The sequence below is a fragment of the Salvelinus alpinus genome, chromosome 9, assembly GCF_045679555.1.
Source record: "Salvelinus alpinus chromosome 9, SLU_Salpinus.1, whole genome shotgun sequence".
NCBI lineage: Eukaryota > Metazoa > Chordata > Actinopteri > Salmoniformes > Salmonidae > Salvelinus > Salvelinus alpinus.
In genome coordinates this window covers 30,801,306-30,816,769 of record NC_092094.1, presented here as the reverse complement: position 1 = coordinate 30,816,769, position 15,464 = coordinate 30,801,306, and the positions used below count along the sequence as shown (strand labels likewise).

General features: G+C 42.6%; 1 protein-coding gene across 10 annotated transcripts in view; it reads left to right on the top strand.

The window, feature by feature from the left end:
* Positions 1-15,464, top strand: part of c2cd5 (C2 calcium dependent domain containing 5) — a 63,166-nt gene that overhangs the window by 30,923 nt on the left and 16,779 nt on the right. For 6 of the 10 annotated variants that reach the window (XM_071416700.1, XM_071416701.1, XM_071416699.1 and 3 more), the window contains exons 11-19: positions 8,477-8,530; positions 10,193-10,307; positions 10,436-10,609; positions 10,983-11,174; positions 11,291-11,477; positions 11,622-11,786; positions 12,851-12,988; positions 14,986-15,049; positions 15,162-15,223. In XM_071416700.1, coding sequence (XP_071272801.1) covers positions 8,477-8,530; positions 10,193-10,307; positions 10,436-10,609; positions 10,983-11,174; positions 11,291-11,477; positions 11,622-11,786; positions 12,851-12,988; positions 14,986-15,049; positions 15,162-15,223 — 1,151 coding nt within the window. The remainder of the gene's footprint in view (positions 1-8,476; positions 8,531-10,192; positions 10,308-10,435; positions 10,610-10,982; positions 11,175-11,290; positions 11,478-11,621; positions 11,787-12,850; positions 12,989-14,985; positions 15,050-15,161; positions 15,224-15,464) is intronic. The other 4 variants (XM_071416708.1, XM_071416703.1, XM_071416709.1 and 1 more) reach the window with 1 other exon arrangement.

Sequence of the window (15,464 nt, the reverse complement as noted above, 5' to 3'; positions counted from 1 at the left end):
TCTAGTCTGATTGAGGTCAGGGCTTTGTGATGGCCACTCCAATACCTTGAATGTTGTACTTAAGACATTTTGCCACAACTTTGGAAGAATTTTGGGGTCATTGTCCATTTGGAAGACCCATTTGCGACAAAGCTTTAACTTCCTGACTGATGTCTTGAGATGTTGCTTCAATATATCCACATAATTTTCCGTCTTAATGATGCCATCTATTTTGTGAAGTGCACCTGTCCCTCCTGCAGCAAAGCACCCCCACAACATGATGCTGCCACCCCCGTGCTTTACGGTTGGGATGGTGTTCTTCGGCTTGCAAGCCTCCCCCTTTTTCCTCCAAACATAACGATGGTCATTATGGCCAAACCGTTCTATTTTTGTTTCATCAGACCAGAAGACATTTCTCCAAAAAGTATGATCTTTGTCCCCATGTGCAGTTGCAAACCGTAGTCTGGCTTTTTTTATGCCGGTTTTGGAGCAATGGCTTCTTCCTTGCTGAGCGGCCTTTTAGGTTATGTCGATACAGGACTCGTTTTACTGTGGATATAGATACTTTTGGTGTTTATACTTGCGTACTATTGTTTGTACAGATGAACATGGTACCTTCAGGCGTTTGGAAATTGCTCCCAAGGATGAACCAGACTTGTGGAGGTCTACAATTTTTTTTCTGAGGTCTTGGCTGATTTCTTTTGATTTTCCCATGATGTCAAGCAAAGAGGCACTGAGTTTGAAGGTAGGCCTTGAAATACATCCACAGGTACACCTCTAATTGACTCAAATGATGTCAATTAGCCTATCAGAAACTTCTAAAGCCGTGACATAATTTTCTGGTATTTTCCAACCTGTTTAAAGGCACAGTCAACTCAGTGTATGTCAACTTCTGACCCACTGGAATTGTGATACAATGAGTTAAGTGAAATAATCTGTCTGTAAACAATTGTTGGAAAAATGACTTGTGTCATGCACAAAGTAGATGTCCTAACCGACTTGCCAAAACTATAGTTTGTTAACAAGAATTTGTGGAGTGGTTGAAAAACAAGTTTTAATGACTCCAACCTAAGTGTATGTAAACCTTTGACTTCAACTGTATATGCAGAGCTGTGTTCGGGTCCATTCGGTAGGCTTTGGCGGTATACCGTATATACTGTATACTGGGGTATTTGGAAAAAGCCCTGGGATGGTTTTTCATTACTGTCAAAACTATTCGTTTTTCAATTAATTTGAATATTTCTTTTTAAAAGAATTGTTAAAGGGTCTATTTTGGATTTTGGCAATGATGCCCTCTATCTACTTCCGCAGAGTCAGATGAACTTGTGGATACCATTTTTATGTCTCCGTGTCCAGTATGAAGGAAGTTAGAGGTAGTTTCGTGAGCCAATGATAACTAGCGTTTGCACAAGAATGGAAGTATATGGGTATCTACTAGCATGCTAGAATATACCCATAGACTTCCAGTCATTGTGCTAACTCTAGTTAGCAATTTCACTAGTGTTAGTTAGCAGCTTCCTTCAAACTGCATGCAGAGACATACAAATGGTATCCATGACTCCATCTGACTCTGGGGAATTAGATAAAGGGCCTCATTGCCAAAATCCCGATGCTTCCTACTAGTGTTTTTTTCCTCCTCGGTTCTTTTCACATCTACTCCATGTACACATGCTGCTCTTCCTTCAGAAAAGCATGCATCCCAAATGTGTTAATTTGGACAATTTCTCTTGTTCACTTTCGCATGTAAATGTCCACACTCACCAAAAATTACATTCGGTAGCTACTAGCTATGCCGGTAATACCGTAAATCCCGGGATGAGACAAGGACGGTATGACGATATGAAAATGTTGAGCCTACCATTCGGGTTCACTCAGGTCTATCAGCTATAGTTACATAGACCCGATAACAATCAAACAAGACCTGACCCGAGGGAAAAGTTTACATTTTGGGCCCGGACCTGTTCAGGTAGGGGTGGACCCATGAAAACCTCAAGGCCGGACAGATTAATATTTCTCACTTGCAATTTCTTCCATCCAGAAAAGAGCGGATTTAACATGTTCAAACTAGTTTTGCTAAGCATCACAAATAGGGCTGTGGCGGTCACAACATTTCATCAACCGGTGATTGTCAAGCAAATGACTGTCGGTCTCACGGTAATTTACCGTTAATTAACATAAACACATTTAGCATCTCCTGGCTTCCACACATAGCCTACAAGCCACTGATGCTGACTTTTGGAACATCTACATTTGAAAAAGTCTAATAAATCAATGTAATATAGCCTACACCTTCACAATAAATCCATTATTTATTTTAGATGGGTCTAAAGAAGCATGATATGAAGAAAATGTAGTCTATTTCAGAAGAACAGAATAGCATACTCTGAGTTGTCCTTATGTTAGGTGGGCTACACTAGTTAATTTAGCAGACCAGATTTGCTTCGAATTCCGTGGCATTATTTTATAATATGAAGAATACAATTAAACAAAGCTGAATAAAATGGACTGGATATTTTCTACAAACGATTTGAGGGAGTGCGCAAATGCGGCTGGGTTGAGCGGTTAACAAAGAAATGGGTATTCCTATATGCCTAATTTAGTTATTAATTTAAATGTTGGGCTATATGATTTCATTTTTAATACATTGTAAGGCTGCATGATGCGACTCTAATGATTTGAGAAAAGTTGCTTGAAAGGCATGAGCTCTGCTTAGTTTTTTTGTGCAGGCTGTACACGCTACATCAGTCACTCATTCACAATTTGACAAGCACTTGATAATGCCTAGAATTTCACGGCGGCATCCCCCTGTGTGGCCGTAATGCACCCTAAAAAAATCCGGTCTTTAAAAAAAAAAAAACTGTTTTTCTCACAGGCTACAAGTGAAGACCGACACATCGGGGATGCAACTGTGCACGTCTTTATCCAATTCCGAGGTGCATATTGAAGATATTGGAAGAACTGTCCACATTTACTTTTCGTCAGCCAATAAGATGAGTAGGCCTAACAAACAGCAAAAGCACTAGCCTATGTAAATCTACTATCCCCCCATAGTACAAAGGTCGACCTATTCCAATCTGTGCGAGAAATTGAATTTCTAAACATAGTCTGGGACAGTTGTGGGATGCGATCGTTCCCAAATCAATACAGCCATTAGCATTAAAAAAAAAACGTTTTACATAATGTGGCTGATGCAACAGATCAGAAGGTTTAGCTTAAAATGTTTATAAACTATTAGGCTATTTCTTCACAAAAGCTCAGCAATGCGCACATGGTAGTAGGCTATAAGCGGTATGTTCCATTAGTGGAAAACACCATTATCAAAAGTGACCGCAAATGCAATAATGCATGTAATGCTTTTATTATAAAGGTGCATTTTTATGGTGAAAATTATCTTCCCCAAACTTGAAACACTCGCTGCTTATGTTTGCCATTTAGGCAATACACCCCTTGTAAAACGGATCAATGTGCTTAATTTTAAGAAGTTATTTGGCCACTTTAGTTGTGATACAAACCTTATTAAAACATATAGGCCGATGGGCTAGGCTACATGAGGTGTGCGACTATGATTTTAAAAAAAGTCGCAAAAAAAGTGATAGGCTAATATTGTCACTCATCAGACTATTCTTGATTTTATCTTGTCTTTACATGCAGCACCAGTCAAAGGTTTGGACACCTACTCATTCAAGGGTTGGTCTTTATTTTTACTATTTTCTACATTGTGGAATAATAGTGTAGACATCAGAACTATGAAAAAACACATATGAAATCATGTAGTAACCAAAAAAGTGTTAAACAAATCAAAATAGATTTTAGATTTTAGATTCTTCTAAGTAGCCACCCTTTGCCTTGATGATAGCTTTGCACACTCTTGGCATTCTCTCAACCAGCTTCATGAGGAATGCATTTCCAACTCCTCTTAAAGGAGTTCCCACATTCTGAGCTCATGTTTTCTGCTTTTCCTTCACTCTGCGGTCCAACTCACTACAAACCATCTCAATTGGGTTGAGGTTGGATGATTGTGGAGGCCAGGTCATATGATGCAGCACTCCATCACTCTCCTTGGTCAAATAGCCCTTACACATCCTGAAGGTGTACATTTCATCTATGCACTTAAATAGCGAATGGAGGACACTTTTTGCTGTGTTTTATTTTCATGCCAGCCAGGTAGGCTATACTCCTGTTGTAAATATAAGTAAAGTGCTTAATATTAAGAAAGTTGAGAAATAAATATTGTAGGCCTAGCCTATAGAAAGCTGATCCTCCTCTTTTTACTCGAGGCCATCACTCTGTTTTCTTGCGCAATTGCATAGCCTATTGAAAGGTTGCGCAACATGAGTTCATGGGCTCTCATGAAGTGTTTTATTACATTTACATTGATGCCAGAGTGATTAGAGGGACAATAGTGCTGAGTTCCAGGCAGTTAGAACGTTTGGTAGGCTACTAATGACCATCAGCAGCATCAGATATAGTAGAAGCCTTATTACCGTGACTAAACGGTCACGTGGAATTTGACTGCCTTCCTGACTCGTGACCTCCGGTGTAGCGGTAATACAGCAACCGCAACAGCCTTAATCACAAACACACACACTGAAAAAAATAAGTTCTTCAACGTCGACAAAACGAAGGAGCTGATCGTGGACTACAGGAGACAGCAGAGAGTGCGCACCCCCACCACATCGACGGGGCTACAGTGGAGAGGGTCAAAAGCGTGCACATCACTGACTACCTGAAGTGGTCCCTTCACACAGACCATGGGACTTCTTCAACGGTATCGTTGAAGGGTACGGCAATTGCACCGTCCACAACTGCAGGGCTCTCCAGAGGATGGTGCAAGAGCTTTTTAGGGCCTTGTTTGTCTGAGTACTAGTGTTACACAGTATACCGAAATCTCTGTACTTTTGTGATACTAGATCATGAAAAACGGTTTGATACTAGAATTATTTTTGGTACTTCTGTTAATTGTGTCTCATAGATCAAGCCTGTCTATCAGCTCAGCCGACTCTTTTTATTTTAGTTCGCACCGGCTACATTATGTTAGCTCCCCATTCATGCTACACATAAGTAAACACACAATGCGACACAGCATGTAGAAATGTTGAAACTTTTAACTACTGTTCACAAAACAATGTCCATACAGGCTAGAACACTTTACAATGGAAGAAGATACCGGTAGCTTCCAGCTTTGTAGGTAGCCTAAAGTCCGGCAGATGGCGATATTGAGTCGTTTCATCTTACCGTCCAAACACATTGTATGCAGCCGGCAATACATTCATATCCCTGGTGGACCGGTTTGTTTCTCGCCCCCACCTCAACTGACATTTTTACCCTGCCCCCACCCCAATGGACATTTATCATGCTGAATAGCCACCACTAGTCAGCCCACTGCTCCCCCTATGGACATTTACCCTGTCCCCACCCCAATGGACATTTATCGTTGCCACAGTTGTTAATATGTATATATTAAATGCTAATCACGGATGTTGTATATCGCGTTCAGCCAAGCTCAATAACTCAATGCATGCACACACTTGTATTGAATATGCATTCACCTGTATTGTGGATAGGCCTAGGCTACGTCTTGATTTACCCAGTTTTGATTTATAGTTAAAATAAATAATGTAGTTAGGTTAGTAAAAAAAAGTAAAAGTTAATGCATACATGGCTGTCTTTGAAAAATGTTGATGCAAAATGTTTTCAATGTAATGATAATGAACTCAAAAGTTGCCTAGAGCAGTAGCTGAGTTGTTCATTTTGTGACTTTGGCTAATATGCCTTATTTTTTTGCAGTGGTATTGAGTGTTATGATGGTATCAAACATTGTGATACTAAACCTGGTATTGGTATCAAAGTAAAAATTCTGGCATCGTGAAAACACTATTGAGTATTGTGAGAGCGGTAGATTTGGCTTTGGAACGAGAGGTGAAGTGCAGTGGAAGTGAAGTTGTCTGTCAGACTCCTGATTTGAAAGCAGACTTTACACCCAGTAAAATATTGTCAGTGTGTCATCGCAGTATCACCCTTTCCACAGAGAGCAGCAGCTTTCTGTCTGTCTGTTGTGGTGTAGTGTTCAATGTTACATGGTTAGGAGAAAGGTTAATCAGACAGTTATTGCAGGCTCTCTTCTGGGATGTAGAGCTGTGGCGGTCCAGAGAGGGTCCAGGACCATTCAGCAGGCTAGATGGTGCGTATACCTGAAATGAACAGTTGTGGAAAAAGATCCCTAAACATTTTCGGGGGTGAAAGAAGTTGAACATTCTTATATTAATCAATTTCAGACATGAAAACATAATCTATGAATGTAATTGTGTAATTTTATGTATTTGGGATGTTTTCAGTGTATTTTGAACACTCAGATGATAAAAAAGAGTGCACAAAAATTACAAAAAGTTTACTTTAATTAACTGATTAAACTCTGACAGCCCTAGTATTTTCACCTTAACTCTCAGTACTGTAGAAAAACATTAGCCCTAGCCTAAGTTTTAGACTGTAGAGATACAGTGCCTTCAGAAATTATTCGTACTCCTTGATTTATTCCACATTTTGTTGTGTTACAGCCTGAATTCAAAATGGATTCAAAGTGAAAACAACATGGTCACGTGAAAATGAAATATAGAAATATCATATTTACATAAACTACCGGTCAGAAGTTTTAGAACACATTCTCATTCAAAGGTTTTTCTTTATTTTTACTATTTTATACATTGTAGAATAATAGCGAAGACATCAAAACTATGAAAAAACACATATGGAATCATGTAGTAACCAAAAAAGTATTAAACAAATCAAAATCTATTTTATATTTGAGAATCATTAAAGTAGCCACCCTTTGCCTTGATGGCAGCTTTGCACACACTTGGCATTATCTCAACCAGCTTCATGAGGAATGCTTTTCCAACAGTCTTGAATGACTTCCCACATATTCTGAGCACTTGTTTGCTGCTTTTCCTTTACTCTGCGGTCTGACTCATCACAATCCATCTCAATTTGGTTGAGGTTGGGGGATTGTGGAGGCCAGGTCATCAGATGCAGCACTCCACCACTCTCCTTCTTGGTCAAATAGCCTTGGGGTGTGATGGGTCATTGTCCTGTTGAAAAACAAATGATAGTCCCACTAAGCCCAAACCAGATGGGATGGCATATCGCTGCAGAATGCTGTGGTAGCCATGCTGGTTAAGTGTGCCTTGAATTCTAAATAAATCACAGACAGTGTCACCAGCAAAGCACTCCCACACCATAACACCTCCTCCATGCTTTTGGGTGGGAAATACACATGCGGAGATCCTCCGTTCACCCACACCACAAAGACACGTCGGTTGGAACCAAAAATCTCCAATTTGGAGAGTTTCCACCTGTCTAATGTCCATTGCTCGTGTTTCTTGGCCCAAGCAAGTCTCTTCTTCTTATTGGTGTCCTTTTGTAGTGATTTCTTTGCAGCAAATCTCCTCTGAACAGTTGATGTTGAGATTTGTCTGTAACTTGAACTCTGTGAAGCATTTATTTGGGCTGCAATTTCTGAGGCTGGTAACTCTAATGAACTTATCCTCTGCAGCAGAGGTAACTCCGGGTCTTCCTTTCCAGTGGTGGTCCTCATGAGAGACAGTTTCATCATAGTGCTTGATGGTTTTTGCGACTGCACTTGAAGAAACTTTAAAAGTTCTTGAAATTTTCCGTATTGACTGACCTTTATGTCTTAAAGTAATGATGGACTGTCGTTTGTCTTTGCTTATTTGAGCTGTTCTTGACATAATATGGACTTGGTCTTTTACCAAATAGGGCTATCTTCTGTATACCAACTCTACCTTGTCACAACACAACTAATTGGCTCAAAGAGTCTTTCTGGGTAAATCTCTAAGAGCTTTCCACACCTGGATTGTGCAACATTTGCCTATTATTTTTTTTCATAATTCTTCAAGATTTGTTAAATTGGTTGTTGATCATTGGCCATAGATGTTCAAGTAGATTTAAGTCAGAACTGTAACTCGCCCACTCAGGAACGTTCACTGTCTTCTTGGTAAGCAACTCCAGTGTAGATGCGGCCTTGTGTTTGGGTTTATTGTCCTGCTGAAAGGTGAATATGTCTCCCAGTGTCTGTTAGAAAGCAGACTAAACCATGTTTCCCTTCAAGGATTTTTTGTGTGTTGGCCAGTGACAAAAAAAATCGAAATTTAATCCATTTTAAACTGTAACACAACAAAATGTGGATAAAGTCTAGGGGTGTGAATACTTTATGAAAGCAGTGGATCTGCTAGTGCATGCCTCTTCTCGTTCTCACCTCTTTAGGCTATACCTCTCTCCCTCCTCTAATTCCACAGCATCTCTCTTGGATCATTCTTCTTCTCACCCTGTCTGCTTTTCTCTCCCCCTCTCTGCTAGGCTCTGGTATTGACTCAGTGGTCTGTCTTTGCAATGACTGTGGTGCTGTTGTCTTGTGTTGTAGTTTGTATCTTCTCTTTTTCTCTCTCTTTCTGTACTAATGGTGTGTGTTGTTCTGGCCCAGCGTTGGGTAACACACGCTCTTACAAACTGCTAGACTGGAATAGTGTTGCTGCAGGTACCTCCCTCCTTCTACTGGTTTCACACACTGGAGACATGGCAGCTCACACACACACACACACACACACACACACACACACACACACACACACAACTATGGGTGTGCAAATATCTTGTTAAACCTCCAGGCTAAATCTCTGTTACTAGCCAATCTTTCACTGAGCTGCCATCTCTCTCTTGTCTTTGTGTGTGTGTGCTGAGCATGTGCTACCCCCCCCCCCCCCCCCCCCCTCCCCGCCTGGCTAGCCCACCCTACCAGGCTGCTCCTGCTACGGCAGTCTGTAACGCAATGCATCCCTAATGCTCCCCTAACCCAGCAAAGCATCTTCATTGTGGACAAACCTGTCCAGGTTCACACAAAGATAGACTGGGCATGTGCATATCATCCCTGGCTTCCACTGGGCCGTATTCATACAGGGAGGGGGGAAGAGACAAGAGAATGGAGGGGGGTACAGGAATGGAGGGAGGGAGTGCAACGGAGAGTAGTGTAGTGAGATAAAGACGGCTGAGGTGGTTTAGACTCTGTGATGAATGAATATGGCCCTCCTCTGCCCATGAGCGTGCACGTGATGTGAGCGTCCCTATGAGACATGCTGCTTCTTTTAGAGAGGACGCTGCTCTGGTTCTCTTACGCCTGATCCATCCATCTTCCTCCCGTTCTCTGTTTTTCTCTTTCTCTCTCCCTTCCTTCCTCCCATTTTCTCTCTCTCTCTCTCTCTCTCTCTCTCTCTCTCTCTCTCTCTCTCTCTCTGTCTCTCTGTGTCTCTGTGTGTGTGTGGGTGGGCATGTGGCCTGTCCAAGGAGGTATGGCGTGGACCAATGGTCATTATTAAGGACCATGGTTCAGCCTCCACCAGGTGTCCCTCATGTAAATATGATGAATGCTCTGAGATGGTCTCCTCTCCTCCTTTCCTGGCCTTATGTGAAGCCAGGGTTGTGTTCAGGGGGCACAGAACCTGGAGGTAACGTTTTGAAACAGGAAGGCACTCCCTGAACTTGTCCAATAAGAATATTCTTATTTGTTTTCCATTTTCAAAATGTTTAGCTTTGGTGTGCCCTACTGAACCCCTCCCGTTATGGGCATGAAGGTAAGGAGATGTAGGGGACTTGGGACGCCACCCCACTAGATCCCTGTCTTCCTGTGATTGGCTGGCCTGGAGATAATGCTATAGGAGATGAGAACAGCCCAGACACTTACTAAACACCTTCATTGTCTTCATATTTGTCATCAACATCATGTTCACTGTGTTACAAACTGACAGTTGGCTAAGTGGTATCTGCTTGCTATGATGCACCTTTTAGCCCAATCAGCTAAATGTGTCAGTTGATTCTCTGTTGGTCAGACAGACAGATCTATTTGCTGATAGTCGCTAGTTTCTAATAGTCAGTCGTTTCCGATAGTAGCTAGTTTCCGTCACTAATTTCTGATAGTTTCTTCTAAAAGTTTGTTTGCGATAGTCAGTACATTTCTGAAAATTGCCAGTTTCTAATAGGTGCTAGTTTCTAATAGCTGCTAGTTTCTGATGGTCAGCTCATTTCTGACAGTCGCTAGATTCTGGTAGACAGTCAGTCAGGTAGCCAGCCAGTGTGTCTGTGTGTGTGTGTCGCTATGTATGTGTGACTGTGTGTATCTGTGTATGACGGTGTGTGTGTGTTGCAGACGAGCCAGAGACGAGGGACGCGTGGTGGGAGGAGATTCGTCAGGAGATCAAGTCTCATGCCAAAGCCCTGGGTTGCCACGCTGTGGTGGGATACAGCGAGAGTACCACCATCTGGTACATTACACACACCATACTTAGACCAAAGCTCTATTTCAAAGTCTGTTTGTTGGGCAAAGAAAGTGATCTAATTGTATACTAATTTTAACATCCCCATATCACCCTCTTCTCCCCTCCGCCCACAGTGAGGAGGTGTGTATCTTGTCTGCGTCGGGCACGGCGGCCATGTTGAATCCCAGGTTCATGCGCGAGGGCTGTTTGGACGCCGGCGGCAGCGACCACAGGTTGTCACGACAACCACCCCTCGGCATGGTTGGGTCGGAGAGGGCAGAGGGGGAAGTTAGCTCAGCTTGGCTGGGGTAGGAACACACATATACACACACACACTGTGTTGGATGGGTGTTAGTGTAGGGGTGAGAGAACTTGAGTGGCCGGGAGGGTTTTGGACTAATTAACCTAGTCATGGGTTGCTTCTAAATGGACAGTGGTGTAATGAGGCAGTAGGGAGCCTAGCGGTTAAGAGCGTTGGGCCAGTAACCGAAAGGTCGCCGGTTCACTGAGCTGACTAAGTGGAAATACTGCCGATGTGTCCTTGAGCAAGGCACTTAACCCTAATTGCTCCTGTCGCTCTGGATAAGAGCATCAGCTAAATGACTTAATGTAAAATGTTAATGAATGAATGAATTTCATAGCTTTTTAGCATACTTTCTGAGCAGTGTGTGTGTATTCCAGGTTTGATGATGCGTCACCTCCTAGCTGTGGATTTTGTCACATCCCATATGATGAGTTCAACATGCCGTTCCCAGCTCAGCTCACATACTGCTACCACTGTAGGAGACAGAAGGTCCCTGACGTGCTCTTTACTACCATAGACCTACCTGCTGAGGCTGCTGTTACTGGGAAGGGCTGCCTCATACAGGCCAGGTAACGCACACTACCACTACAACCATATATCCTGTCTTTGTGTTGTTCCTCTAAACTGTTTCCTATGAAGAAGGTGGCCCAGGGAGGTGTGTGTGTAATGTTGTGTTATATTGCAGGTTGTGTCGTATCAAGAAGAAGGCCCAAGGCGAGGTGAATGCCACAGCCATCTCTAACCTCCTCCCCTTCATGGAGTATGAGCTCCACACCCAGCTGATGAACAAACTGAAGCTGCGCTGCATGAACGCTCTGTTTGGGCTCCGCATTCAGATCAGTGTGGGAGAAAACATGCTCCTAGGACTAGCTGTAAGTCCTGTGTTTGAGTGTGTGTGTCTGTGTCTCTCCTTATGTCTGCTACAAGGTGTGTATCTGACGTGTGTGTGTATGTCTGTCTCTTTCTCTGACGTGTGTGTGTATGTCTGTCTCTAACTCTCTGACGTGTGTGTCCAGTCTGCAACGGGTGTGTACCTGTCAGCTCTGCCAGCTCCAGGTGGTATCCAGATAGCTGGTAAGACCCCCAGTGACCTGAGCTACGACCAACACATTTCAACCATGCAGAAACGCATCAATGACACCATCGCCATGAACAAGGAGCTCTACAACATACACCCCCCGGTGAGAGAGAGACAAACACACACACAAGTCTGTGTGGAACATCATAGTTAATTCCTGTCTGTGTCTTTCTCTGGTTATTAAGAAGTTATTTACGTTGGACCCTGAGGCGTTCACCGGCCTGAATAAAGTACTAGCATGCCCAATTAGAGTGATGCATGACACATTAGCCTCTCTATTAATCACAGCTTTATATGAGTACCTCACCCTCTAAAATCACAGCTCTATCTCAGTACACCCACTCTAGAATCACAATATATGAGTAGTCCTACAATTACAGCTCTATGAGTATCACAGCTTGACAGTAAATGTGTATACTCTAAAATCACAGCTCTGTCTAAGTACAGTCTAGATTCACTGCTCTATGATAGTCTAGATTCACAGCTCTAGGATAGTCGAGATTCACAGCTCTATGATAGTCGAGATTCACAGCTCTATGATAGTCTAGATTCACAGCTCTAGGATAGTCTAGAATCACAGCTTTATGATCGTGTAGATTCACAGCTCTATGATAGTCGAGATTCACAGCTCTAGGATAGTCTAGATTCACAGCTTTATGATAGTCTAGAATCACAGCTCTATGGTAGTCTAGAATCACAGCTCTATGATAGTCTAGAATCACAGCTCTATGATAGTTGAGATTCACAGCTCTAGGATAGTCTAGATTCACAGCTTTATGATAGTCTAGAATCACAGCTCTATGGTAGTCTAGAATCACAGCTCTATGATAGTCTAGAATCACAGCTTTATGATCGTGTAGATTCACAGCTCTATGATAGTCTAGAATCACAGCTCTGTCTAAGTACAGTCTAGAATCACAGCTCTATGCGAGTACATTAAAATGTGTGTGTGTGAGTATCACTAATATAGAAACGTACTCCGATGATTGCACAATATTGGGTGTGGGTAGAATTGGGTGTGATAAGGAATGACCTACTTCTACCTAGTGTGAGGTTTGGACTGATGGTGTTTCTATGGTGACTAACTCAGCGGCTCACAACCCGGACAGGGATGGTCAGACACACACACAAACACACATTGTTGAGTTGTTGTTATTGTTGTTATAGGATTGTATAGAGGAGGTGGTGGGGTCTCCTATCCCTGACAGACAGCGGTCCAGACTGTTCAGGTCTACCTCTGAGAGTTCAGATGAGCTGTCAGAACTAGACTTGTCCCACGGCAAGAAGGACGCCTTCGTACTGGAGGTACGGTTGGCTGTGTGTACTGTACTGTAGGGTGTGTGTACTGTAGGAGTGTGTGTTATGTTGGATGTGTAATTGTAGTGTGTGGGCTTACTCTATGATCTGTATAGGATCTCAAAAAACCAAGCAACACCTCACGGCACAACACCTCTCCCCCATGTGACCTACTTGTTGTGTGTATGTACTGACATGTACAGTGGGGCAAAAAAGTATTTAGTCAGCCACCAATTGTGCAAGTTCTCCCACTTAAAAAGATGAGAGAGGCCTGTAATTTTCATCATAGGTACACTTCAACTATGACAGACAAAATGAGAGGGAAAAATCCAGAAAATCACATTGTAGGATTTTTTATGAATTTATTTGCAAATTATGGTGGAAAATAAGTATTTGGTCACCCTCAAACAAGCAAGATTTCTGTCTCTCACAGACCTGTAACTTCTTCTTTAAGAGGCTCCTCTGTCCTCCACTCGTTACCTGTATTAATGGCACCTGTTTGAACTTGTTATCAGTATAAAAGACACCTGTCCACAACCTCAAACAGTCACACTCCAAACTCCACTATGGCCAAGACCAAAGAGTTGTCAAAGGACACCAGAAACAAAATTGTAGACCTGCACCAGGCTGGGAAGACTGAATCTGCAATAGGTAAGCAGCTTGGTTTGAAGAAATCAACTGTGGGAGCAATTATTAGGAAATGGAAGACATACAAGACCACTGATAATCTCCCTCGATCTGGGGCTCCACGCAAGATCTCACCCCGTGGGGTCAAAATAATCACAAGAACGGTGAGCAAAAATCCCAGAACCACACGGGGGGACCTAGTGAATGACCTGCAGAGAGCTGGGACCAAAGTAACAAAGCCTACCATCAGTAACACACTACGCCGCCAGGGACTCAAATCCTGCAGTGCCAGACGTGTCCCCCTGCTTAAGCCAGTACATGTCCAGGCCCGTCTGAAGTTTGCTAGAGAGCATTTGGATGATCCAGAAGGAGATTGGGAGAATGTCATATGGTCAGATGAATCCAAAATAGAACTTTTTGGTAAAAACTCAACTCGTCGTGTTTGGAGGACAAAGAATGCTGAGTTGCATCCAAAGAACACCATACCTACTGTGAAGCATGGGGGTGGAAACATCATGCTTTGGGGCTGTTTTTCTGCAAAGGGACCAGGACGACTGATCCGTGTAAAGGAAAGAATGAATGGGGCCATGTATCGTGAGATTTTGAGTGAAAACCTCCTTCCATCAGCAAGGGCATTGAAGATGAAACGTGGCTGGGTCTTTCAGCATGACAATGATCCCAAACACACCGCCCGGGCAACGAAGGAGTGGCTTCGTAAGAAGCATTTCAAGGTCCTGGAGTGGCCTAGCCAGTCTCCAGATCTCAACCCCATAGAAAATCTTTGGAGGGAGTTGAAAGTCCGTGTTGCCCAGCAACAGCCCCAAAACATCACTGCTCTAGAGGAGATCTGCATGGAGGAATGGGCCAAAATACCAGCAACAGTGTGTGAAAACCTTGTGAAGACTTACAGAAAACGTTTGACCTCTGTCATTGCCAACAAAGGGTATATAACAAAGTATTGAGATAAACTTTTGTTATTGACCAAATACTTATTTCCCACCATAATTTGCAAATAAATTCATAAAAAATCCTACAATGTGATTTTCTGGATTTTTTTCCTCATTTTGTCTGTCATAGTTGAAGTGTACCTATGATGAAAATTACAGGCCTCTCTCATCTTTTTAAGTGGGAGAACTTGCACAATTGGTGGCTGACTAAATACTTTTTTGCCCCACTGTATGTGTAATTGATAGATGCACACACACACTACATGTTAATGTTTTTAAATGTATGGAAATTGTAAAGTCTTTTGTCATAATGTATTTTTGCTTATGTGTTGGACCCCAGTAAGACTAGCTGTACCATTGGCGTCGGCTAATGGAGATCCTAATAAATCACATCAAATCTGTGTGTTAATGCTTTTCTTCTCATGTCTTTAGATTGATGACACTGATGCAGTAGAGGACATCCAATCCCTACTCACTGATGCCCCCATGCCTGCAGGTACACACACACACACACACACACACACACACTGTTCTACTATAAATGTTCTATTCTATTCAGCTCTGCTCTTTTACGATGTCCGTCCATCTACCTGTCTCTCTCTCTCAAGGGTTCTACAGCTGTAACACAGAGATCATGCCTGGGATTTACAACTGGACTTCAGGGCTACAGGTCAGACTCACACACTGAAACACTGCTGCTGCTACTACTACTACCACTACACTTCTACTACCACTACTACTGTACTTCTACTACCACTACTACTGTACTTCTACTACCACTACTACTGTACTTCTACTACTACTACTACTGTACTTCTACTACCACTACTACTGTACTTCTACTACCACTACTACTGTACTTCTACTACCACTACTACTGTACTTCTACTACCACTACTACTGTACTTCTA